The following is a 25092-nucleotide window of genomic DNA, read 5'->3' on the forward strand; positions in this document are numbered from 1 at the left end:
CAAGGTTTAGAAGAATGGACCATAGTGGCAACGAGACCTCAAGATCTTTCGACTAGAATTAAAAGTGACCCGCTCTCGGCATCCTTCTAAAAATGGTCGCCCGCGGCCATACGAGTATACGAGGGTACGAGAATGCGAAAATACGAATTGCAACAGAGATGGCCATAAATTTGGCATGATTATTCGATATAGTCCTCTTGATACCATTATTCGTCTACTTTCGAAGTAAAGTGAATTCTGTTGAGGTTCACTTGTTTTTATACTATAGCATTGATGTGATCTTAATTAGCAGCGCGGAACATAGTGTACTATAGTGCTTGCTGACAATGGTCCAAAAATGATATAAAGTAAAATAAGGCTATCCAGGCCCACACCGGGCAGTCATCACTTTTATTATAGTTTCTTCTAGTTCAAGTCTCGACTGACGAAATAATCGACTAGCAACCTCAGCATCTTTGTGCGGCACACAGTACACATCAATCTCCACCTTCCTCTGGGTCCCTCGGGCGATCGGTCCCGGATATGTGGATAGTTAAAAAACAATAATAGAATAATGAGATCCAAGATAAATCTTCATGATGCCACCATTTCCCCCTTTCATGGTCAAATAGACTTTGGCCTTCTGGTTCTTGGTATCCGGCACGTACAAAAGCCAAACTCATTGAGCCTCAGCCTTATTGAGGCTAGCATTCTACAATTACAGATGGCACTTATGGAGAACATGCTACAACAAGCTCTTGCTCCGCCTTCAAAGGTTGAGAAGGGTTGCCCACGTTCGGAGATATCTAGGATGGTTGAACATTAGTCTATGTCTGGTCCCTTTGGAGTCCGCAGAAAGTACTTATATGTTATATATTGCCTGCTTACTCAGAACATTCGCCCCTACAGCCTGCAGTGTGTATACAACAAACATGGCTAAGCATCCTTATCGACGTTGGTATGAAGTTGCGGTGGGCTGTTCGTATATTCGTATATTCGTATTAGGTTGTGGGTCGCCTAAGCCCTCAGTGCCGGGAATGAACCATAACCTAAAACCTAGGAAGATCCACACCTTCGGAGATCATCACCGAACGAGACTACGAGGATACGAGAGTACGAAAGTACGAGCCCCTTACCATTGATCAGATCGGTGAACATCGTGCCCGAGCGCATAGAACAAGAAGGATAAACTGGGAAGTTTTCCGAATAGTGGAGGTTAAATTATTATCCTGCTGTTGCTCTTTTTGTGAGCATGCTAAGTTCAGCAGTAATTACCGTTCCTTACGATGTGGCAAAGCGTCTCACGGAAGATGACCGGCCATGAATCGGCTGTAAAGATGGAACATTACTTCATTCCTTTTGGTCTGCTGCTATGACAGCCATCGGCCACTCCATGAGGGTCAGGAGTCGGTCATTGTTCAAATCACTGACAAGCCAAAAGATCTTTTTGATCTCCTCGTGAAAGCCCTTATTGAGATACCACAGATCCTCAAAGAGAACGAAGACTAGATAAAAATGGGCTAATATCGTGTACGAGAATCCCTCAGCAATCCCAACTTGGTCACATGGCTTGAGTGTAGCAATGAAGTCGTTCGATACCATCTGAGGCCAGGATAAGGCGGCAGCCTCTTCTAGATCGATCTGAAAATCCCGCGATGCAGAGCAATCACGTCCACTTTCCGCGAAGTGAAACACATTAAGAATACGCATATATATCTCCTCCAGTTTATCGATGGTATTATCATGTTCCTGGATCAATTCATCCGCCTTTCCATGAGTATCTGACGACACCTGGGGTGAGGGAGTATCAGCCTCGTGTACTGTACCGCTGGAAGATAATGTTGTTGCGTAGGTGCGTAGCATGGAAAGTCCTCGAGCGGCGCCTTGCACAAACATCAGCACCATACGCGAGCCATTAGTTAAACGCGGGACAGTGGCTAATGAAAGGGTATGTTTCCAATCATCGTTGGCGTAGTCGTAAAATAACATAGCTCTCAGTCTGCCGAGTTTAAGGGTAGGCCAGTGCTCGTGAACCACACTTGTCAGCCCTCGAACCAAATGGAGCCAGTCAGTAAACGGACTTTCGTAATTGTCTTCGTTCATCGGTCCCGGTTCTATCCTGTTTAAATCTCGAATGGATAAAGAAGCAAAGGCAAAGCCAACGATCAAGAGTGAGCCGCAAAAGACATATTCTGCCGTGGCAGCAGTCATGTCGGATAGAGCCTCTCGGAATCCTTGGAGCCCCCTTTGGTGATGTTCAATAATGCGATGAAGGTCGTGGATCGCGGGATCGTCAATAGAGGAACGAGTTAATTGATTATCGTCCATACCCAATGCTCCGCATTTTGCTATGTCTGACTCATATAAAGCATGTGCCCCAGCGAGCGCCAAGAGTAGGTGCATCAGGTATTCCCTTTTTGCCGCCATGTCTGGGATAACTTGCTGCCAAATTAACATCCGTCTCGGATGGAGACTCATCTTTTTCGATGTCTGCAGCATAAACTTCGTCAAGAGATTCATGTCAGCCATGTTGATCGTTTGTCCATCCAGTAATGGTACTGGCGTCGCGGACAACCTGGGCAGATGGAATTCCAACGGCTGCAAGGGGAGCGGTACAGGAACCACCCGCTTAGGTTTTCGCAAGCGCCGGGAGCCATCTGAATCTACCGACCTATGATATCTCATGTCAATATATTGGCCTGAGCAGGAGCTTTGCAATAAAAGGTTCAGATATGCCCTTTATTAACTGGGCCGGTGGGACTAGGTATACATACATGGATGGCGCTGGAGGAGGATATGAACATGATTCACCGCGAAACGAGCATGCGCCACAAACAGGTCTTACCTCATCACACTGCAATACGAGGTCAATAGAAAATCCAATATGATACAATGCGATGAATGACGGACCTTCACTCTTCGTTGCTTGCAGATGTAGCAGCCATTACGGGATTTAAGGTGGCGCGCCCTGTGTCTTTTCCCCTGCCGTGCATGCGACGTGCCGCTCGGTGTAGTAGCAGTAGTTGATGGGGATGGAGTATCAGACATATTTTGCTCAGTAGAAGACCGATCCATCGACCTTGGATCAAATCTGATTCGCGGAGTCTGGGGGACGGAGGATGAGCTGCACGATGTCGGAATTTCTTCGGGGCTTTCAGTCGACTTGTCCCTACGGAGGGCCAAGCAATCCAGAGCTGCACATGCCCCCGTTGGTATCGGCGAGGAGAAAAAGAAGAACATCGTGATCAATCATCCCCTACTGGAATATTTAGGGGCATGTTTACTAAATTGGAGACTCCTTCTTGATTTGCGTGAATGAATTAGGATTATTCAACCGCCCTGGTAAATCAGGTAAGGAAATATAGTAGTAGTAGGACATAGACAACAATCCAATGGGACTTGAAGTAGTCTTAACATACATTGGAGCAGACTTGAGTGATCATGGAGTGTGATCACTAGAGGACTATCCTATTTATCAATTAAAGGTCGCCTGACTTGGTCTGCCGGGGCGAGCTTCCTTAAAGCACCATACATACAATGCTCTCTTCAACCGGAACTCGCTTATCTACCCGCCTTATACACATATGGAGACATTATGTGTAAAACAATCTTGACAACTACGGCTTGGCTCTGAGTCGGAGAACAGTCTCTGTCCGATGGATTATGGTTGTGAAAGAGCGGATGATATGCGAGTGGCAATATACGAAGATACGAAGATACGAGGATACGAAGTGGATCCCAAATCAGTAGGGGCCGTAAATTCAATAGCCCTATCTCTTTTGAAACGGTGTCCATGGTGCCCTAGTATACTATCAATTGAGATTTTTAGTAATATAATCCAATTTACTCCGTACTCCTTTTTGGATTGCGAGTCGACTAGGCTAGTACTCTGGTTTTGCAGCCCTCTGTACATGCTACATAAGTCTATTGCTACCCCGAGGACAAAAGTAGGAGAACACTCCAGCCTTGATTGACCTCCTTGCACCGGAAATCCTCAAAACACCCAAGATGGGGAGAAGTGATGATGCTCCAGATGCAGCAACAAACGAGGCGTCGATGTTCGCTTTCTATCGATATGATCCAAGTATGGCCGGCGCCGTGATCTTCACTATCCTGTTTACGATAACGACGATATGGCACGCGGTGCAACTGTTCCGGACTCGAACTTGGTTTTTCATCCCATTCGTGGTGGGCGGCATATGTCAGTAATTACTTGTTTCCACGGTTATTGTGGGTTCAATCCTTTTCTCACATGGGTTGTACTCACTCCTGCAGTTGAAATCATCGGCTACATCGGACGCGCCTTATCAAGCCATGAGAGTCCAAACTGGACTCTCGGTCCCTACTTGATCCAGACTCTGTTCCTCCTTCTTGCACCGGCCCTCCTCGCCGCATCGGTTTATATGCTTCTTGGGCGCATCATCTTGATTCTGCGAGCAGAGTCCCATGCCATCCTGAGAAAAAAATGGCTGACCAAGATCTTCGTAACGGGAGATGTCCTTTCATTCTTCCTGCAAGGTGCCGGTAAGTCAGCCTTAAGAGAGATTTCCCACCAATCCAACTCGACTTGCCCTCAAAACCTCCAGCGAAAGTACTAACGCCCTTCCAGGTGGCGGCATCCAAAGTAGCGGCAGCCTAGACAACATGAAACTGGGCGAAAAGATCATTGTGGTGGGACTCTTCGTCCAGATCTTCTTTTTCGGCATCTTTATAGTTACAGCAGGCAGCTTTGACCTGAAGCTGAAGAAATACCCGATCCCACGGTGCCACGATCCGTCGATCCCGTGGAGAAAGCATCTGAATATCCTATATGCGACTAGCTTCTTGATTATGATACGATCGGTGTTCCGCTTGGTGGAGTATATTCAGGGAAATAATGGGTTTCTTCTGCATCACGAGATATTTCTATATATCTTTGATGCTGTATTGATCTTCGTGGCTATGATTGCTTTTAACGTTTTTCATCCTAGTGAATTGGCGCATCTGCTGAGGGAGGCACATGAGTACGAGTTGCAGAGTATATATGATAAATATGGGGCGTAATGTGCTTGTTGTGCCCTTGTATTAATGGTGGGATGTGTGAGGCTGTTCTTACCATTGTGCTGAATAGAGATAGAACGCCTATTAATTGATTAATGTTTGGTAAATGTATATATGCAAAGGTCATCCAAATAAGTTACGTGTGACTGAGAGTATATTGAAGGTTGTTTCAGCGTATCTCAAGTAAGAAGTAGCTCCCTTGGTACGTACCTTAGCTGCCATAGTCTAAGTAGCGATATGGAGCTTTCGAAGTATCCTAGATTACCCTAGGGCAACACATAATTTGAAACTCCAAGAAGAGGACATCGTGATGTATCGCTAGTCCTTTTGACTCATGAAGCGTTCTTCTGACTACGACACAGATCATAGTGACAGAGACTAATAGGGTAGTAGAGTTGGCACAACAATAGTCTTCTACGCGCTAAACCACGTTCTTACCACATGTAGGGCCCGCCCATACTGGCCAGTATCCAATTAATATATCCATGAGCTCAACCCAACATGCACGGCCGTGCATTTCCGCATCGAGACGGGCAATCAATGGCAATATCAGACGAAGCCGATCTGGGACTCCATATTTACTGAACTTACTGGTCGCGATGAAGATCACTGTGATGGACCCTGCATTGCATAGCGCTCTGGCAGATCGCCTCGCTGCTGTTCCTGCTACCCCGCCCATCACTTGTCGCTTGTGGCTCAAGCGAGCAACTGCTTGAACTTGATGAGGGGGGGTCCATTCAACTCACGGGAAAGGCTGATGATATCGAACAGGAGGCGCTTATACAAGCGGCGGAGAATCAGCCACGGAGAATCCATACTGGGCTTCGTAGTCGGTATTGTGTTGTTGTTTAGCGTATTCATCGGTTTTCTCTTCAAAGTAGGTTACCCTATCGATTGCTTCCGTATCTGAAGATATCCAGCAAAGGGATGAGGGTTAGATTACACTTCCCGTGCTGGATGGATGCCTCAGGCCTTTAACGTGTTGCAACCTTGAAGTCAAATTGAATTTCATCCCCACAACTTACAACGTCCAACTTCCGAGACTTCATGTAAACCTACAGTGGTATACAAGACTTTCCATGCGCCATGAATCGAAGTATTCTATGCCTATCTTCCGTGTATTGTCATCGTTATACCACAGATATGAGACTCCATAGGTGCTTCGAGCAATAATCGGCTGAGAGACACCCTGCACCCAAAGAATTACAGTTCAACATGAATGAAAAAGCCGGCGATGGAAATAATTCAAAAACACCAAAATCTCCAGCAAAGGTCCCCATGTGGGAGAAGCTTCAAGATAAATTCAATCCGAGACCTCCGGACGATGACGAGCCGCAAGATTGGTGGTTCGCTTCAACCGCCATCCCCTTGATAGCTGCAACCACCAGTCCCTTTGCAAACGTGATGTCGGTGGTCGCTCTGGCTATGTCTTGGAAAAGTGAAATCCATCCTGAACAACAGGACCCGGAGGGGAACCCGGTGCAGGTGTTGCTGGCTGATCCTAGATGGTATACATAACCCGATATTCCCTAGTAGCGATGTGGCCCACACTAACTGTGCCAGGTGTATTGGGCTGAATGCCACCTCTCTTGCCTTTGGGGTGCTAGGGAACCTTTTCCTTTTGTTCAACTTCACCCGGACTATCCGGTATATTATAGCCTTGCCTGCTTCTATTATTCTTTGGTCCTTAGCGACCGCCATTGTAAGTGCTGACCATAAGTCTCACCGACTATGGCTAACGCGCACAGTTGGTCGGAATCACCAGCTCAGTGCATATCTATGCCAGCCCAATACCTCCAAACCAGACCTACTCGCAGGCATACTGGTATGCGGTAATCGCGGCGATCCACTATTTTATCCTCACCACTATTTTAATGATCAACATGCTGGGATACTTTCTTGGACATTATCCCCAATATTTTGCATTGACAGATGGTCAGCGGACCTTGATTCTCCAGACCACTGCTTTTGGGATCTGGTTAATAGTAGGCGCCGCTGTCTTCCAGAAGGTCATAGGGATATCAATCGCAGAAGCACTGTATTTCTGTGATATAACAATTCTGACCCTTGGATTTGGCGATGTCACCCCCAAAACCCCCGTTGGAAGAGGTCTTGTCTTCCCTTACGCCGTGATTGGGATAATCATCTTGGGTCTGGTAGTGGGGAGTATCAACAAAATCATCCGAGACCTCCAAGACACAAACGTCGTGCAAAAGCACACCGAACGACGACGGGAAGCGACAATCTCACGATCTCTCATGGAAGAAGACCTCCAAAACAGACTGAGACTGACACCCAACACATCCAGAATTGCATATCGACCCAAACACACCCGAAAGACACCCATCATGAGTAAAGTGACGGCCATCTACCGCGACGCGATCGGTCGACCAAAGGACATCGTCATGAAAGAGGAAAAGGACAGGTTCGACGCCATGCGCGCCATTCAATACGAAAGCGTAGTCTTCCGTCGATGGTACCGGCTCATACTCAGTCTTATTGCCTTTGGAATCCTGTGGACCTGCGGCGCCGTTGTATTCTGGGCCTTGGAGGAGCAGTTCACGTACTTTCAGGCTTTGTATTTTGCTTTCTGTTCTCTGTTGACTATTGGGTACGGGGACATCACTCCCACTACCAACGCGGCAAAGCCTTTCTTCGTCGTGTGGTCGCTCATCGCCATCCCGACTATGACCTCGCTTATCTCCGAGATGAGCAATACCGTCGTTGCCGTGTTCAAGCACGCCACCAGTCAAGTCGCGGACTACACCGTCCTCCCCCATACCGGGAAATACAAGTCCTTCATTACCAAGGTTCCCCCAATTCTGGCCTATCTGGAGAAACGCGAGCAGAACAAACGCATCGCCCGGGGGTTTCAAACCGGTCCAGATGACGTAGAAGGGACCCAGAACGGCGAGTCCGCCAGCGGCGCCAGGAACATACAACCGATCCGGAAAGAAGATGAGAAAGAACCTTCGGACTTCGAGCTAGCCCAGCGCCTTGCATTCGCCATACGTCGGACGACCCGGGATGCCGTCCATGGCCATCCAAAGCGCTACAGCTACGAGGAGTGGGTGGAGTTTACCCGAATGATTCGATTCACGGATCCGAGTCCGGGGGATACGGTTTTATATGAGGATGAATATGGGCTTCTGAATTGGGACTGGATGGGTGAGAATAGCCCCATGCTGGCTTCACAGACAGAGCCGGAGTGGGTTCTTGATCGTCTTTGCGAGAGTATGATCCGGTTTATCTCCACGCAGGCTCAAAAGAGACCGTCGGACGGAGGTGTAGGGGACGTAGACGAGGATGAGCCGACATTGAGGAAGGAGAAGGATATTTGATGTTATTTATCATGATGAAGAATTGGATATCATACCCACCAGAGAGTATATGCACAACGAAATATATCCCCATCGATCAGGCACAATCCCATAAAAAGCCAATTCGAACCCACTCTTGAACCAAGGATATCTAAAAGCCACCACCCCCGAAACCAATAGAAACGCCAGTAAGCCTCTTGCATCATCGACATCCATCCTGACGACACCCTCCCCCAAGACAACTTAAAAGGTTAAGTAACAACCCTAACCTAAACTCTAAAGTCACTTTCCATACTCCATATTAAACCTGATACTTGAGAACCTCAATAAAATCATAAACAGACAAAAAGAAAAACCCCCCTTCTTCCCCCATCATGATTCTTCATCAGTTAATAATGTCTCCATCCACGATGGGATACTCGGCAACCCCACTCTCACTCACAGCGGCTAATTCCGCGGGGGAAAACAAACCGTGGATTTGTCATCCAAGACCGAAAGCTTAGGAAGCAATTGGATTTCGGGTCGGACGAACTTCTCGGAAATGGGAACTCCGCAGAGAGAATTATAAATATCAAGGTATACTTACCTTCAGGTAAACAATTCTATTGAACAGCAACAAATTCCAGTTGAGATTCCCTTTGAAACAGACCGGAACCAGGTTAATACAACAACATCACAAAATAGTCAAGATGACTTCCTTCGGAAAGATTTATACTTATCCTAATAACCCTCGGGTTATGAAGGTATGTTATGTTATGGTTTTATTATTTATCCATATTATTGTGATGATATTGCCCCTCTTTGCCCCTCACCGCCATACATATAATCCAACACAACCCAACATATCAACAATAACTATAACGACAACCACAAACCAAACCAAACCAAACAAACCATACTAATGTAATAAACCCCAGATCCAAGCCGTCGGCAACCTCAACTCCCTCGAAATAACCACCGTCCCGGACTTCCAAATGGGCGTCACAAACCGCAGCCCCGAATACCTCTCCAAATTCCCCATGGGCAAGGCCCCCGCATTCGAAGGTGCAGACGGCACCCTGCTCTTCGAATCGGACGCCATAGCCCAATACGTCGCCGAGAGTGGTCCGGCCAAGGACCAGCTGCTGGGTGTATCTGCGGCGGAGCGCGCGCATATCCGGCAGTGGATTTGCTTCGCGGAGGGAGATGCTATGGGCGCCCTGGTGCCGTTTGCATTGTGGCATATGAAGATGGCGGAGTATACGGCGGAGGAACTGGAGAAGCATTTGGCGAAGGTAGAGAGGGCGGTCGGGGCTGTTGAGGCGCATTTGAAGACTGGTGGAGGTAGGAAGTGGTTGGCCACGGAGGAGAAGTTGAGCTTGGCGGATATTAGTCTCGTGGCGGCACTGAATTGGGGATTTGCTATTGTTTTGGATGAAGAGATGAGGGCGAAGTATCCGAATGTTGTGGCCTGGTATGAGAGGACGGTTGAGAGTGAGGGAGTGAAGCAAGCATTCGGCGAGAAGAAGTTTGTTGAGAAGAGGGCTGCTTTCTAATTAAGTGACCTTTCTTTCTCTACCTCTGGTGGGATTGGGCTGGTAGCGTAGTCTGGATTATGAGGAATGAATATGGACATGAAATAATAAATAAGAAAAATAACAATTTAAAAAAATAATCGTGTAACACTGCTGTCATTGACACGGGATAGAAGATATCTTGAACAATAAGAATGACACTAATAATGACACTTCATGACTGTCATACTCGGGCGAAGCAAGACCCATCAAACTGTACACTGACTACGCCAATCAAAGACGCGCCATGACACCTCCCACCTTGTCCTCCTTGCTCAACGACCGGGCAATGTTCTGACTGGCCCAATCGGCAATCGCCATGTTGGTTACCATGGGATTGACGCCACTGGCACTGGGGAATACGGATGCATCGACCACATACAATCCACGCGTCCCCCAGACCTGACAATCAGGGTCCACCACGCTCGTCCGCGGGGTGCTGCCCATGCGACAGGTGCCCATCTGGTGCGCCGCGGCATATGTAGTCTTTTCGGGGTCGAGTGTCTTGCTGCGGGCTTCCGCAATCCATGCCTGCAGGGCAGCATTGTTGGTGCCCTCGGGCGATGCAGGGTCCGATGCATCCTCGGACCGGATAAAAGGCGGGATTTCGCGGCTCGAGGTGTGAAACTCCTTAGCCCCGGAGATGTATGCCATCTTCGCAGTGGCTATAACTGCCTCGAGGATATGCTTGCGATCGAAGGTGGAAACCGTATAGTCAACCCGGGGTCGTCCATCGACAGGGTCCGGATATACGCGACCGCTGTCCCGATCCTTCGTGAGGCTGATGAAGCCGGCCATGTGGGGGAGCTTGGCCACAAATCGCTTCCAATCCAGCCCGTCGCGCCAGGGGAAGGCCGGAAGGAAGGCTGGAGGCAACATCGTGAGACACTCGATCTTGACCCCATGGCCTTGTTGGTCGAGGTTCTCAAACTCATTGACAACGGCTGTCAGGGCGGCCCCTTCCCACGGACGAGTCTGTTCATCAAACACGGCTCCCGAGATCATGACTAGAAATGCGATTAGCATGCTACCTACAAAGGGATGGATGACGCGTACCTGGATGTAGGTGAAGGTTTCGGCCAATTTGAGGGTTCTTAAGACCACTGCGTAACAGCAGAAGAGGGCTTTGCAGCGTGCCACAAGAGACAACAACCCTCTTGGCGTTGATGATCAGCTTGCGCTTCACGGCACTCACTCCGGACACGCCGAGGTATGCGTCCCGTGAGGTCCATACACCCTCCACGCCCGAGGCCACCCTACCGCCCCGTGTCTCTGTGAACAGGACCTTTTCTGCGCGGAAGCCTTCCACGAAGGTGGCACCAGCATGGGCAGCATCCGCCAAAAACGATTCCGTGGGACCCTTCTTGCCCGCCGAATGGCACCCCATCGTGCAATGGCCACAGTAATGCTCGGTGCCGCCAGTGTTTTGCGGTACAGGGTTCGCTGCATAGCCTAGTTTGTGCGCTCCTTCCAGCAAAACACGGTTCTGCTTGTTATGAGTCGTGTGATCTGCGCTGACACCCATCCGATCACACACGCGATCCAGTGAATTTTGAAACTCCAGGGACGTGAAAAAGGGCAAACCGCCCTTCGCCCATTCCTCACGGACATAGTTCTGCGTCTGGAGAGCCGCCGACCAGTTGACGGTACCGCCACCTCCCCAGGTTGCGCCGGCGAAGATCCCGATTGAACCGTCGTTGGTCGAGACAGCACCCCCGCCCTCAAACATACTCACTGATCCCTCGCTAAAGTTCATGGGAAAGTACTTGGTTGAGTATTGATAGGCCTTTTCAACCACCATGACCTTATAGCCTGCTTCGGCGAGGTTCTTCGCGGTTACGCTACCTCCACAACCGCTTCCGACGATGACTACGTCGGTCTCGATTGTCTCTGGACCATCTCCCGGCGGGAATTGCAGAAACTCGTACTCGTAGCCATCGGCGGGACTTCCGTGCACCGGGACCCGGGGGAATCCAATGGTGGGGCAAAGCGTCGGGCTATAAGTAAGCCAGGTCCTCTTGCAAATAGCTGACAGTGCTCGGTATATGACACGTAGAGGCTTGAGCCTGGATGTTTCCCAGCCACGAAATATTCTCTCCCGGACATGGAACGGCTGGTCCTGGAGAGGGGTAGTTGATCCCGTCAAAATCAATGAACCAGCTTTCGAGCTAGAATCATGTCAACTGCATTGTCCTTCCGAACCGGACATCCAAGAACACATACTTGAGGGTATTCAATATGAAACCCAAGCCATTCCTGCCTTCCTCATGAACATATTCAGAGATAAGGCGCTGTAGCCCCGGCCGGAAATGGGGATTCGACGAGGCATTCTCTTCGAGGTACTGGGTTGCCAGGGCCGTGGGATCCGAGCCAGAGATGTTGGCAGTTAATGAGGAGAGGCTGGCATCGAACTGGGCCTGCGGAATCACTTTGGCGGTGAACGACTTAGGAGCATTAGGACCACGAATTGATGGAATGACCGTATCCGCTATTGACATAAGAGTGGCCCATTGCAGTTCGGAGAAGATTTCCTTGGTAGGCACCGGAGGAATAGGAACCTCCAGGGGAGTGTAAGCCACGGCTTGTTCGGTCATGTCGGACGTTGACCGACCAGATGAAAATGGCGGGTAAAAATGTTGCAATGTAGAGATGGTGGAAAAAGGTGAGGACTTTTATGACACCGATGGAAGAATCAAACGAGAGAATAAGGGGGTATCATAGGACCGGAGGTGAGGGTAACAAAGTTTAGTTATAGAACAAAGACTGACACATTCGCGTCAGTGCGCCTTCCCTGCCATGACAATCACCCAGAAGAGTAGTGCTTGCGACGAAACGGCCACGGCGGGGCCCCAAGTGGATTTTAGTCTCGGTTCCCAGACCACCCAATTTTGAAGACACCCAATTGTTCTCGTGGATCTGAGCCTCTACCCCAGACCACGACCGTACCTGCCAATGCATCCTGGCCATCCTCCAGGATCCATCGGACAATTAAGGGAGGAACCGAGGCTATTGCAGACAGCCTGGCGGGCCATGTGGGTCAGTGCCTTCACACTGGTTGGAGCAGGATTCAATCAGCCTATCGTTGCGATGATCATTGCAGGGACTAATCTCGAGTTGTATGAGCCAGTGCGGGGGGGAAAAGAGCCGGTTCCATGTGAAATCATGGCTCGGATGAACCAGAACTGCAAGCAATGAACCAACGAATGAACTTCACTGGATCATCCGACTGCATCTGTCACCAATGGAAATGTCTCAAGGTGGCCTGACTCTCGTCCATCACCCCTAGTAGCGTTCTTCTTGCACTGCTGATGGGGAATAATAGTTTTGTGCAGGGTCCAAGAAGAGGTTCCCAATCGTGGATCACGCAGGAGAGACGAATTACTAAAATCGACTACGGCGGACCATAGCGACCAAAACAGCCAAAAATACTTTTGCTCTTCTGAACACGTCCATTGCCGCTTTAAATGCCACGAACCTCTTATAACACCACCGATATTGATTTCGATAGAGAATTATATGAACCGTAGATGGGCCCAGCAGGATAGGATATAGATATATATATATATATATATATATATACTATTCTTATGTTTAAGTAATTTACAGAAATATTCAGTAAATATCTCCCATGAGAGATTTGTATTCTACTGGATAGGTTTAGAAGTTCCTGGATTAAATGAATACCAGTAACTTTTGATCGGTATAATAAAGCTTATCTTAGCCCGGGAACAGCTATACAGGGCTAGAAGGTTAAGAAAATGTTAATTAACTTGAATAATGCGTGTAGGATTATCGCGAAATAGGTAATAAAGAATTTGTTAATTTGATGTCTTTGGGTGTGTAACGAAACGCCAATGTAGCCAATTGGCAACGTAACCACTACCGGCACACCGTCTATAATCTAAACTATATACCCACCAATTTTTTCTTTTCTATCATTCCCTCCTTGAAATCGAAGTTTCCATCGTCCCAGTTCATGTTTTCTCATATCGACATTAATGAAGTGGCGAAGCATATTCGCTGTATCTTACTGGAGCTACAGTCCAGCGTACCTCAAAGTAGTTCCTTATACCGAATTGGAGTTGTCTGCACAGGACCATGCCGCGGAGCCTCCGGACTCGTTATAATTCTTGATGATTTCCACGACAGATCCATAGGTACCGGCAACCATGAGGAAAAAGCCAACCGCAATGACGAAGACGGACCAACACACCATGATATACCAACGAATGGTTCGCTCACGCTTACTCTTACTCCAATTGTCATAGAGCCACATGCATCCCATCGGCTGAAAGGACATCAAGGTGCCAAAGAATGCCCCAATGAGTGAGACGAGGCTGTTGAAAACAGGGATCGCGCTCGCAATAATATAGGCGATCAAGGTGGCACCAAAGGTGCAGCTGAGCCAGGTGATCCAATGCCGGGGAGTATTGGCGGCCAAATGTTCCGTACCACGGAGGAGGCGGACGAAGGTATACTTGCTCGGCAACTAATAGGAAGAAAGAAAGGAAAGATTAGACTCTGGGGCTGTAGGGTGGCGGGTACGGCGGGAGTAGACTTACATGGCAGACGATGACAGTCGAGACAAGGATCCCTGGAATCCCGATGCCGTAGGAGACCTTCTTCATAAGAGGACCAGCGGATCCCAGGGCAGGGGAGGCAACGTACGACCCACAGAAGTAGTATAGGACGATACCAATACTAAGGTAGGTCCCCGTGACAACACTTTGACATACAACAAGTGCACGGGTGTAGTGCTCAGGCTCACGCATCTCCGCTGCAATGGCAAAAAAACCACTGGTCCCGGCATAGGCAAAGACCATAGAGGAGACCGCTGAAATGGCCTCCAAAAAGGATGGCTTTTTAAAAAGCTCGTAATCAGACACCCATATACCCTCTTGGGGCGCCGCAGCAGGTCGATCCTGAACGCCGACAGCCACAGTCACGATGATGACTGTGGTAAAATTAGCAGACGTCTTCCGAGGCGAAAACTGCAGAGAATCCACTTACTAGCACTCAGAATGCTGACTAGCCCAATCCAAGCGATCCAACCCATACGGCTCAAGGTACGGATGCTACTCAGGAGGAATGTTGCGATAGCAGCAACAGCGACAAACACCGCAGTACAGGTTCCATGGGTTGAGATGGCATTCAAGGCAATTGATATACTGAGCATCCCAGAGCCAGAAACGAAGATCCAGTCTGGTCATCCTTGTTAGTAGAGAGAAGTCATCCGGGCGGTCCTCATCCTATACTTCAACTTACAGACGCAGAAAGCGGTGCCGAGAAACTCTCGCCCAAAGACACCAAATAATTTGTAACCAACGTCATCTATACCATACACCTCACGATGATTAATCTTAAACACCCCAACAATATGCATTGACCAGGTGGCAATCGTCGCAATGGCAAGGAGAGAGATGACACCAGGAATCAGTCCCAGCACGCCCAAGGCATTCGGAATGGACAGGACCCCTAGCCCAAGCATGCTCTTGGTCATGAGCGCAGCGGTACCGACCCATCCTACCTAGTCTACCGTTAGTCACTTTACAGCACAGGAGACCCAGTTTCTTGTCATGGCAGGTGCATACATCACGGTAGTTGGGGCTATCCTCTGTAATATCTCCAAAAACTGCATCTGTGGTGATGTTGTGAATGGACGCCGCCTTGGAAGGCGGTTCGAGGGATTCGGGGTCTTCCGGTTTCATTTTGGATATTTCGCAAGAGACCCAAAAGTGCGAAAGGTGTTGCAAGTCGAACGGGGAAATTTTTTATTGTCCTCCTCCACGCTAGCCAACTTATCGAAATACTAGCTAGCCCTTGAACCCCACATCCCCCTCATACTCCGGAGTATGTTCTCCGGGGCCCCATAGGAGGCCCATAGGAAACCGGGGTTAGGGCCCGAGAGGACAACAAGACCCCAAGGCCTGTTTAAAGCATAGAGGTCAATAGTCATATAAGCCACCCTAGCAAAGAATCCCGTCCTTGGTCCTTTTCATATCATATGGTACTTTCACGTCTTGGATTTGCTGCGCTTCATGAATCGGACCAGATGCAGTGGGCGAGTTCGCGAATAGACCGATGCGTCCGGTACATCACTGCGCCTCAGCTGATAAGAATTTTATGTATCTATTTGGATCATCGGGGTGTCTCCCGAAACATCACCAGCCTCTCTTATCTGAAAAGGTGGGTCCACCCATTGTTAACATGTTAGTGATATTGTACGGAGTATAGCACTCGATTTGGGAGGTGTCTTGAAAGATATGTCACGACGAGACCTAACCTGGCCATGACGCCTGCTCATCTAGAGACGTTCAAGATGACCCTTGGAGTAGAAGCGACCCATGATTACCTGAACTCTCAGTGCCCTCGACTCTTACGATGCCTCGGAAATTTCACCAGCTCTTATCTGCGATGTATAGAAGATCATCACAAATTACAATGAAAAACCTTCTGGAAACCTCAAATCTCACATTAGTCTCTAATAAGGTTTGTTGAGATAATAATGAAGATTAGACGGCTACGGGCCAAAGTCAATTCTAACAAAAGATGATAATGATACATGTTAACATACATGGCTAAGTTGCTTCCTTTTTCCTATAAAAGTCAAAGGAGTGTTCAGCACGTCGATGGGTATTGAGTCCTGACCAGTGCTCTTTATGGGTATAATACTATCACGCAATTGTTGGCCAATATATTTATGCAAAGAAAGGGGGAAAAAGAAAAGAACAAAAAAAGAGAGAAAAAAAGCTTAGCGCAATTAACGACCCACCGAGTTGACCTTCTATTTGTCAAATCTACAATATTGGTCATTGAACTTGAGAACTTCCACGAACAATGCAGTTGCGGTCTTACTCTTCAGTTACGCAGGATCATGACCATTATTCAGTACTTATCTACGTACGTCCAATTTTCGTAGAAAAATATCAGGGAAGATTGTGCATCCTTTGCCATAGCTTCGCAAAGGGACTGGTATGCGTTTAGCCGGGACCGGCATCACTACCCGTTACGCTCCACCACGGCTGGAATACCGGCCACGCATCGGCACCATTGCCGATGCTGTTAGATAAACAAAGATAACTGACTATATGTAATTTACACAAGAGCCCTTCGCGCTATGTGGGTATCTTGGAAGAGTGTTCACCGAGCCTACCCAGTCCGTCATAGTGGATTTCATGCTTGGCCTTGTTTCTGTTCTGAGTCCTGATAGCGTTCGGGGAGACAAGCCCCAATATCAGTCATAAAGATAGACAAAGCTAGTCGTCTTGATATAGAAAGAAACAATACCTATCTTGCCATGAGCATTTCTATATAAAAGCACATGATCGCAGCGGACTCGAGAATGGCAGATAGCAAGATCTTGGTGAATATCCACAAGACCGTGCCGGACCTCATAATATCAGGATTGAGTTAAATTATTCAATACCCCGTGGAACTCACCTCTCGACAGATAAAGGAGATTAGTATGCAACTCCTGCAGCTAGATTAAATTGTAAATAGATGGAACCAGATCTTCATTAAACTTTAGATCTATAAGGTTAAAATGACGCGGAGGACAATTGCCATTAAGGAGTAGCCTCAGATACATGCTTATAGTCAATACTAAGGTTCGTAAACTTTATAAAATATCATATTTAGGCTATTGCTAACACTTTTTATAAGTTAATATGTCAAACACGGATGATCTATCGTCTACTTTAAAATAGTATCACAAAACTAGTAGTTATATATGAATATTATGACATGGGTGCTATACTCCCTATATTAATTGACAAAGCTCTGCACCAAGCTGCTCTTTTTATCCTCTTATCGACTGGCCATGCCTGAAAACTACCTCGTTCAAGCTCTAATAGTGATAAAGCTACTATATGTCACCGGGCCGATGCAAACAATGCAGATAAAATTGTAGGTATCAAAGACATGGTCTAATATAAAAAAAAAAAATTCATTTATCAAATTAATAATTCACGATTAATAAATAAATGTGTTGTCCGTGGGGATTGAAGCTATGGGAAGTACGAAATCTTCGATGGATAAGTCCGAAGCAGAATAACTCCCCAGTGATCTTGTGTGCCTGAAATTGCAGCACTTTACTAGCAACTAGCTTGGCACATTCCGCAAAGTACCAGACGTTATACATGAGTCATGCAGATAGAACATATTAAACGAGACTGCTCTATTCCCTTAGCATGTTTGGTACTGTCAAAGCCCACTACATCCATCGTTCTTCGTAGAAAGGACCACGCCGGCTTTGTAGGCATTCAGTGGCGATCTGAACTATTCCATAATGTTCAGTTTCCCAGAAAGTCTCAAACATCGCTGAGACCAGAGCTCCAGAGCAAGATATTCACAATCAAAGTATTCCAATTTCAAGTTCAAATGTGTAGCCAAGTCAAGTAAAATATTCCAACGGCCACCTACTCAACACCCAACCCCCCCCCCCCCCCCGAAACACTAGCGACTCACAAGGGACATCTGCACATGTCTCATCTGCGCATGATCCAAATTGGCCGCCCCTTGAATCCTACACCGCAAATTCTGTCTCGCCTTAAGAACCAGAGTCGTACTGATAAGCTGAATGGTTCTGCTGGTCAAGCGCAACCTGCACAGCTCATTCGCACCGGACAGATCAAACGTAAGTTCCTGCAGACCATGGTCCCTTGGTATAAGTCGACAGGCAACTCTCCAGTTCTCCATGAGTGCCTGCAGGTCGACACGTTTGGAATTGTCGTCCAAGGCTTCTTTGAGAGTCACCTTTCCCTCTGCGAAGTACTGTAGGAGATCGAGTCGTAGTCTTTTTATGCCCTGGCAGATGGCCACGCTGACAGGGTCGGGGTCTTCGAGGAGCTTGTGCAGGTCGAGTGGATTTTGGAAGATGAAGCGATAGGTTGAAAGGTTTTGGAGGACTTTCTCAATGGGAACAGGCATGCGTTCTGTTTTAGTGCGGTAGAGACGCGCGAAACTGATCGTGCCATTGTTGGCAACAGTTGTTAGAACATCTATTATACGCATCTCTTTGGTAATTTTCTGATATGAGATGTGGGAGGGAATGAGTAGGATGGTGCTGAGATACTCAGCTTTTTGATAGTAAAGAGTTCTGTAGTGTTATAGTGAGGAAGGTCTTCTTGGAAGGTTCAGGTCAAAGCTTGAAGAGGGCGGACTCAGTGTTACTACATTAGGTCTATGTCTGGGCTTCTATATGTATAACTACGTCCCTCTGTCCCGCCTCCATGCAGTGTACCAATCTAACGTGTACATTTCGAATACGGTGAATTGAATCGCCAAGCTTGATTGCATTGTGAATAATATAAAAATCTTTCTTTCTTAGAGTTGCAAAGAAGAGCTATTTTAAACAGAAGAGTCCAGGAGGTTGCCGCTTAACTCAGGACATAATACTAGTTTCTCATATCCAAGTATTGAGGAGAAGCTGCTATTCAACCCTCTTCTGGTCTGCTTGTCTGTAGTCATAAACATTTCCCTCTACAAAGCCCAACAGGAATGACGAGCCATCACGGTTATAGTATGGCAACTCATCAACTACAGAACTATCATATTGAATGGTGGCTATTTTAAGCCTTGCTCTGTTTGCCAAGTGATTGTCCCAGTGGAGATTTGCTCTATCGCTTGAAATGGCAACTTGTTTCCTTTGTTCGACAACAATGCCAGTTACCTTCGAAACTGGCTTAACAAATACTCTATGCGTAAGAAAAAACATGCTCTCCTATTTTATTAGATAGTACATACATGTCACACCCCTGAAAGCGCATCTTAAAGGCAAGTTCTAGCTCCTGGAACTTCAATACTTATATGCTTTAGCTTTATCTTCTTACCTTTCACGGATTATACTCCATCGATGAATGCTCAACCGTTCATATATAGCTGGATGAGAACTGTTTATCATGGACGATACATTTTCAATTAAATCATTGAGAGTTGTGCATATCCCTTAGTAATATTATGTTATTGAGCTATTATTAAAGCTGTTTACTAGCTGGACGTGAATACAAAGACTGCACTCTATATATATTGATGGAAGACAGCTATACTACGTTGAGACAAATTAAGCTACGTTGGGATCTGCTCTCAATTCCTTCCGTACTTCGTACATTCTCATTCAGGAAATAGAACGCTCTTCAAGATATCTTATTGTTCTGAATGGACGTCTTGGTATGGCTATCAATGTCCAAATGTATACATTGATTGATAATGCACGTGCACAGACCAAGCAGCCGATAAGCCTAGCTCCATACGTCAACCGACACCGCCTTCCCTTCTCTTCTTTCTATTCTCATCAACTGCTGCGAATCAGCGCAAAGCTACAGCTACGGTATGACACCCTTTCTTGTCCTAATTGAAATCCCTTGAAGGTGGGCTTGAGTTAGAAGCATGTAATGCTAACACTGGGTTGCAATTACACCCAGAGACAGTCATGAGCGACCGATCTACATCCACACCGCAGCGCGGTCCATCCCCGTCCAAACCACGACCGAAATGCACACTGCCCCCTGAGAAGGTCTTCTCCATTCAGATAGGAACCGAGCTCTTCCGTGTCTCAGGAGCTTCGATAGCGTCCGATGGTCAGTGGCTCTCCGATCTCAGTGACTGATCCCCGCTAAAGTCTTGGAGCTCCGTCCTACTTCTCTCAATTCTTCGAGGAGCAACTGCTCCACACACCCGACGGCGCGAAGGCCAGGACACTGTACATTGATCGTGATCCGAACACGTTTAAAGCGATCGTAAGGCATCTACAGGGTAGGCGCGACACAGTGGAATCGAATTATGCTCGGTGTTGACGTTCTCGCCCAATGCGACAGGCTATCATATTCGGCCCAAAGATGGCACCGAGTTCGTCCAATTCTTCGCGGACGCGCAGTTCTATAGTTGTATGTCTATCGCATTTACCGGGAATATTGAAATCGACAACTAATCCATATTGACCGTAGTGCCGCGCCTCATCTCTCAGCTCTTTGAATCAGAGATCTTCATTCGAATCGGCGACAAGGATTTCCAAATCCCGCGCGACATCTTCTCTAGTCCCGGCGACTCTCCAAACTTCTTCACTCTAGGCTTCGGTGCCTTCTTTGCCTCCCCCACTGAGATCTTCCCCGGACTAAATCGCCACGGTCTTTTACGTCCCCCAGCCATTGTCCCACCAAGCGTGCCCAATCGATCGGGAGAAGTTTTCGCGCAGCTCCTTCATCTCCTGCGCGGGTATCCTTTGGAGATAAAGAATGAAACGCACCGCGCCGAACTGCTACGCGATTGCCGCTACTTTCATCTACGCGGGTTAGAGCAAAAGCTGATTCCACACCATATCAGTTTCAATCCGATCCGACAACGATCGGAAATCCTCATCCGCCTGGAGGATGTGCGCCGCTCAGGAGTAAGCGTTGCCCACGGCTCAACCCCGTCCAGCGGCTGGGTCACGTACTCGCGCCCGTTCGTCGATGAGGAGACATACGACCTGATTCTTGAGATCGGTGACGAAACCACCATCGTCGACCTTGACACCAAGCTTGTTGCATTCCTGAACTCGACCAAGGCGCGCTTCTCCAGCTTGCTGCAGATTATAACGGGAAAGGTAGACTTGCCAGACCTGTCAGAAGGCAGTGTCAAGGTATCTATCGAACGAGATACAGACTTGACTGTCGACGGACAAGCCCACTACTCAGAAGCCTTCGGACATGGGTCGGAAGAGGCCGAAGTGTCGCAACCTGCGGCTAAACGCAGACGAGTGGAAGGATCCTCAAACGAGGGTGGACGGTATATCGTCCGGAATGGCCATTGGCGTCTGCGCTTCCACCCTAATGCTACCGGCGACAGACTCGAGTTTATTTTGGTGGCGGTGAAACTAGATGCATATACAGAGCAACGGAGTCGGAATCATACACGGGCGTTTCTGGGATCTTAGCATTGATATCTTCTTGAATGGTCACACGCATCATCTTCTACTTACGCCCTGCCACACTATTATACATTTACATATGCCACATCAGAACAAGAGTAAGTGTCATTGTCAAACATACAACATCCACCCACTCCCCTCAAGGAATACCTCTCCATCAACACCCTTAAAAAAGGCCAATATCACCCCCTATCAAAACATCCCCCATCATCGTTATCACCATAATAATCATGAATTACGCCCCGAAGAAGACACTCCCCCCCAATGCATCCCATAAAACAGAAGAAACACCAATCGCACCTCATCACTATCATCATCCTCAGCCAACGCCTTCAGAATCATTAACCCCTCCTCCGCATCCTCGTCATTATACGGTTTCAACCCCCAGCTGAAGAGGAATTATGTCCATCCACCGTAGGACTTGACGATGGATCGTTCGGCGGTTGTGAGGGGTGGTTCTGGTTGGTTTCTGTTAGATTGATTTCTTGGGATGATGGGGATGTGTTGCTTTATAGAGGGAGAGAGGGGGAAGGGATTGGACGTACGGAGACAGTCAGTTAAGGGCATTTTGGAAGTTTTGGTATTGTTTTGGTATGAATTTGTTGATTTGGGACTTGGTGGATGTTGTGATGATGTTGTTGTTTGGTGTTATTAGTAGTATGGAGGTTGGAGGTTGGAGGTTTGAGGTCAAGTTGTTGTCTTGGTTAGGGAAGTGATAGATCATAGGGTAAGTATTCCAGGGGGGTGTGCATACAGGGCAAACATTGCGTTGTTTTGTAGTTGGTGCTTTGCTATCTAGGTTGTTTGTATGTATACCTAGGGTATAAGGGTGGTTTGCATGTATGTATAGGGGAGTGTCTTTTATTTGTTACGGGTATTGGGATGTTCGCTCTGGTATTTATTGTTTTTAATGAAATAGGAATGTATTAACATTATTTACAAGGTCAAGTTACTGGGCTTGGTGACAAGAGGATCTTTGGTAGTAGATATGCATGAAGTATATATACTGGAGGCTTGGTGTAAGGTCCACAGACCACTGCAGGTCTAATCGGAAAAGCCTGCCCATTCGTCTTCCTCTTCCTCTTCCTCATCCTCTTCGTCTTCGCCATCTTCATCCTCACTCTTGTTCTCATGTCCACGCTGAGAATCCTCCACTTTTCCAGCTGAACTCTCGTCTCTCACGAATCCAGCAACGAAGAATCCACCGAGCCCCTCGTCATCGCCGGGCCAACATCTCAAGCAACCCTCCAGCTCTTCATCAGAAAGGTCGACCTTGAGCTCGGCGCTCTGGGTACCGTCCTGCGTCTGGCTGTCGCCGGAACTCCGGCTTTCAGTCCGGACACCCCGATGTTTCCACGCCCTCAATCCCTCCGGCTGCTCGTCCCTGCGCATAATCCTCCATCCACGCCGCCTGGCCACTTCCGACGCCAAAAGCCGCTCGACAACCGACTCATTCTCAGTCAGATGAATCGAACAGGTACTGTACGTAATGCGCGTCGCATTCGGAAACGACATGGCATGCTCCACAATGCGCGTCTGCAGATTCGACAACTTCGTCAACCGTTCCAGGTCCAAATGCGTACTGGCCATCTCGTTCTCGTCCGTAGCTGACATCGACACCGACCCATCAGCCGCCCCCTCGGTTTCATCCTGTCCCCTCTTCCGCTTCTTGCCCTGCTTCTTCCTCTCCTCCGCCGGCGACACTGGAAGAGCAAACTTCGGAACATCATCCCGCCCAATAATCCCACTCCCCGAACAACTGGGATCCAGCAACAACGCAGAAACCTTCTCAAACCGCTCATCCTCGGGATCCAGCGCCAAAAAGTCCTGCCCAGGAAGCACCGTGGTAAAGTGATCCGCGCCCGCCGCCGAAACCATTTTCTGGAGCGTCTTCGCGCGCACCTGTGACGCATCCATTGAAATAATCCGCTGCCTCGGCTTCTTCCTCTTCTCATTCTTGCACAGCAGCGACGCCAAATGCGTCGTCTTATTCCCCGGCGCAGCACACCCATCTACCAAATCCCCACCACTCCATACACTCCCCTCTCCGAACAAAAGGTACGCGGGAAAGCACGACGCCTTATCCTGCAGGATGATCTCCCCATTCTTATACGCCGGGGTGGCCGTGAAGTCAACTCCGGGAGCCACCGCAACCAAGTCCGGGATATTGGGGTCGACGTAGATCCTCTTCGTATCGTCCTTGACCACCAGCTCCGACAACGCATGGACCCGTTTATATGACGCGAATGTACTCTCGAACTGTTTCTCCGCCGTCGTGCGCACATTGTTGATCCGTATCCACCGCGGGTAAAACGCCGCTGCACCCAGCGGTTGTTTCTCCTTCTGCACGGCGTCCTTCAGTTGCTCAATGGACGCGCATCCGCGGCGCACCCGCGCCTTGATGAATTCCCCCTTTAGTCGCGTCTTGTGGCGCTCAATGGCCTGACGGATAGGATGTGAACTGGGCGCCGCGATGCCATTCTTCGCGAGAAGGTGATCATGGACCAGGAGGAGAGCGAGAAGGGGTGTGAGCTATAATTTCCGGAAGAAAAGAGATTAGATCACTTGCGTCCGTCAGCCGGGATAAATTGATCTCGCATTATCCGGTTTTCCTTCCTCCTCTTGAATGCACTCCTGTCAAAAATAGGAACAGTAGGGAAGGCGTAAGACGAACCTTGGGCTCGAGTTTCAGGATGCCTGCATGGTCGATTACTTCCTTGAGGACGGGGTCCCATTTCGAGGCTTCGATGGTTAGGGCGTAGATTTGCGCGGGGTTGGCTTTGATGTTGCGGGCGTTGTAGATGCGGGATTTGAAGGAGCCGCCGGTTGGGGAGGGGCTTGTGAGAATTTTGACGGCATCATAGTATAGAGACATTTTTCGTTGTTGCTCTTTTGGAGAGCCTTTGGGGAAGTTGGTTGATCTGGGAATATTTTTCGTTGCGATTGATTAAATTCAGTTGAAAAAAAAAAGTGGTGTTTGCTTTGTTTGCAGGTGTTATCTTCGATTCGAATTGTATCGTTGGTACTACTAAACTCGTAGTGCTGTCAATAAAGACAGTTTTTCTTTTGAGTTTTTTTAGTTTGATTTATGTATGTTGATTTTGACTCTGTCGATAGTAATCCAGGGTGTTGAGTTTCAAGAACTATCCGATAATGCGCTCATCGTGCATGTCAAGATATCCACCACCCAAAGTCCCTTATCTCCGCATCTCCGAATTCGATATCCATACCACATACCACGAGTATCCAACAGTCCCCCTTCCATGGACAACCATTCACTCTATTCTAAATGTAT

At 48.0% G+C, this 25092-nt stretch overlaps 10 protein-coding genes across 10 annotated transcripts; 4 read left to right on the forward strand and 6 right to left on the reverse strand.

Annotated features, from left to right (window-relative positions):
- Nucleotides 1-1329: 1329 nt before the first annotated feature.
- On the reverse strand, nt 1330-2508 carry BDV38DRAFT_277980 (uncharacterized protein; the record flags this gene model as incomplete). Its single annotated transcript, XM_032058612.1, has 1 exon — nt 1330-2508. The coding sequence occupies one exon, from the start codon at nt 2506-2508 to the stop codon at nt 1330-1332; it is 1179 nt and encodes a 392-aa protein (XP_031918514.1).
- Nucleotides 2509-3987: 1479 nt separating this feature from the next.
- BDV38DRAFT_277981 (RTA1 domain-containing protein) lies at nt 3988-5022 on the forward strand (the record flags this gene model as incomplete). The annotated part of the gene is made up of 3 exons (XM_032058613.1): nt 3988-4180; nt 4255-4503; nt 4589-5022. 3 exons carry the CDS (start codon nt 3988-3990, stop codon nt 5020-5022), a joined length of 876 nt encoding a protein of 291 aa, XP_031918515.1.
- A 1212-nt stretch (nt 5023-6234) lies between these two features.
- BDV38DRAFT_294343 (potassium channel family protein) lies at nt 6235-8724 on the forward strand (the record flags this gene model as incomplete). The annotated part of the gene is made up of 3 exons (XM_032062481.1): nt 6235-6527; nt 6583-6721; nt 6768-8724. 3 exons carry the CDS (start codon nt 6235-6237, stop codon nt 8358-8360), a joined length of 2025 nt encoding a protein of 674 aa, XP_031918516.1. The 3' UTR covers nt 8361-8724.
- BDV38DRAFT_234832 (uncharacterized protein) lies at nt 8125-8697 on the reverse strand. The gene has a single exon (XM_032053280.1). It carries the CDS (start codon nt 8553-8555, stop codon nt 8370-8372), a length of 186 nt encoding a protein of 61 aa, XP_031918517.1. The 5' UTR covers nt 8556-8697; the 3' UTR covers nt 8125-8369.
- Nucleotides 8725-9028: 304 nt separating the features above from the next.
- On the forward strand, nt 9029-9874 carry BDV38DRAFT_277983 (glutathione S-transferase family protein; the record flags this gene model as incomplete). The annotated part of the gene is made up of 2 exons (XM_032058614.1): nt 9029-9082; nt 9257-9874. 2 exons carry the CDS (start codon nt 9029-9031, stop codon nt 9872-9874), a joined length of 672 nt encoding a protein of 223 aa, XP_031918518.1.
- A 126-nt stretch (nt 9875-10000) lies between these two features.
- BDV38DRAFT_124972 (uncharacterized protein) lies at nt 10001-12665 on the reverse strand. The gene is made up of 3 exons (XM_032051186.1): nt 12116-12665; nt 10949-12060; nt 10001-10899 (listed from the first exon to the last, which is right to left on the reverse strand). The coding sequence occupies exons 1-3, from the start codon at nt 12484-12486 to the stop codon at nt 10127-10129; spliced, it is 2256 nt and encodes a 751-aa protein (XP_031918519.1). The 5' UTR covers nt 12487-12665; the 3' UTR covers nt 10001-10126.
- A 1293-nt stretch (nt 12666-13958) lies between these two features.
- Nucleotides 13959-15600, reverse strand: BDV38DRAFT_294345 (transmembrane amino acid transporter protein-domain-containing protein; the record flags this gene model as incomplete). Its single annotated transcript, XM_032062482.1, has 5 exons — nt 13959-14381; nt 14455-14846; nt 14903-15094; nt 15158-15419; nt 15484-15600. 5 exons carry the CDS (start codon nt 15598-15600, stop codon nt 13959-13961), a joined length of 1386 nt encoding a protein of 461 aa, XP_031918520.1.
- A 2746-nt stretch (nt 15601-18346) lies between these two features.
- On the reverse strand, nt 18347-18904 carry BDV38DRAFT_277986 (uncharacterized protein; the record flags this gene model as incomplete). The annotated part of the gene is made up of 1 exon (XM_032058615.1): nt 18347-18904. One exon carries the CDS (start codon nt 18902-18904, stop codon nt 18347-18349), a length of 558 nt encoding a protein of 185 aa, XP_031918521.1.
- A 1417-nt stretch (nt 18905-20321) lies between these two features.
- BDV38DRAFT_277987 (uncharacterized protein) lies at nt 20322-21803 on the forward strand (the record flags this gene model as incomplete). The annotated part of the gene is made up of 4 exons (XM_032058616.1): nt 20322-20469; nt 20519-20644; nt 20707-20775; nt 20836-21803. The coding sequence occupies 4 exons, from the start codon at nt 20322-20324 to the stop codon at nt 21801-21803; spliced, it is 1311 nt and encodes a 436-aa protein (XP_031918522.1).
- Nucleotides 21804-22709: 906 nt separating this feature from the next.
- Nucleotides 22710-24780, reverse strand: BDV38DRAFT_125044 (rRNA (cytosine-C5-)-methyltransferase RCM1). Its single transcript, XM_032051188.1, has 2 exons — nt 24472-24780; nt 22710-24329 (listed from the first exon to the last, which is right to left on the reverse strand). Exons 1-2 carry the CDS (start codon nt 24670-24672, stop codon nt 22842-22844), a joined length of 1689 nt encoding a protein of 562 aa, XP_031918523.1. The 5' UTR covers nt 24673-24780; the 3' UTR covers nt 22710-22841.
- Between the last annotated feature and the right edge of the window lie 312 nt (nt 24781-25092).

The sequence above is a fragment of the Aspergillus pseudotamarii genome (genome assembly GCF_009193445.1).
Source record: "Aspergillus pseudotamarii strain CBS 117625 unplaced genomic scaffold BDV38scaffold_4, whole genome shotgun sequence".
In the NCBI taxonomy this organism is placed as follows: domain Eukaryota; kingdom Fungi; phylum Ascomycota; class Eurotiomycetes; order Eurotiales; family Aspergillaceae; genus Aspergillus; species Aspergillus pseudotamarii.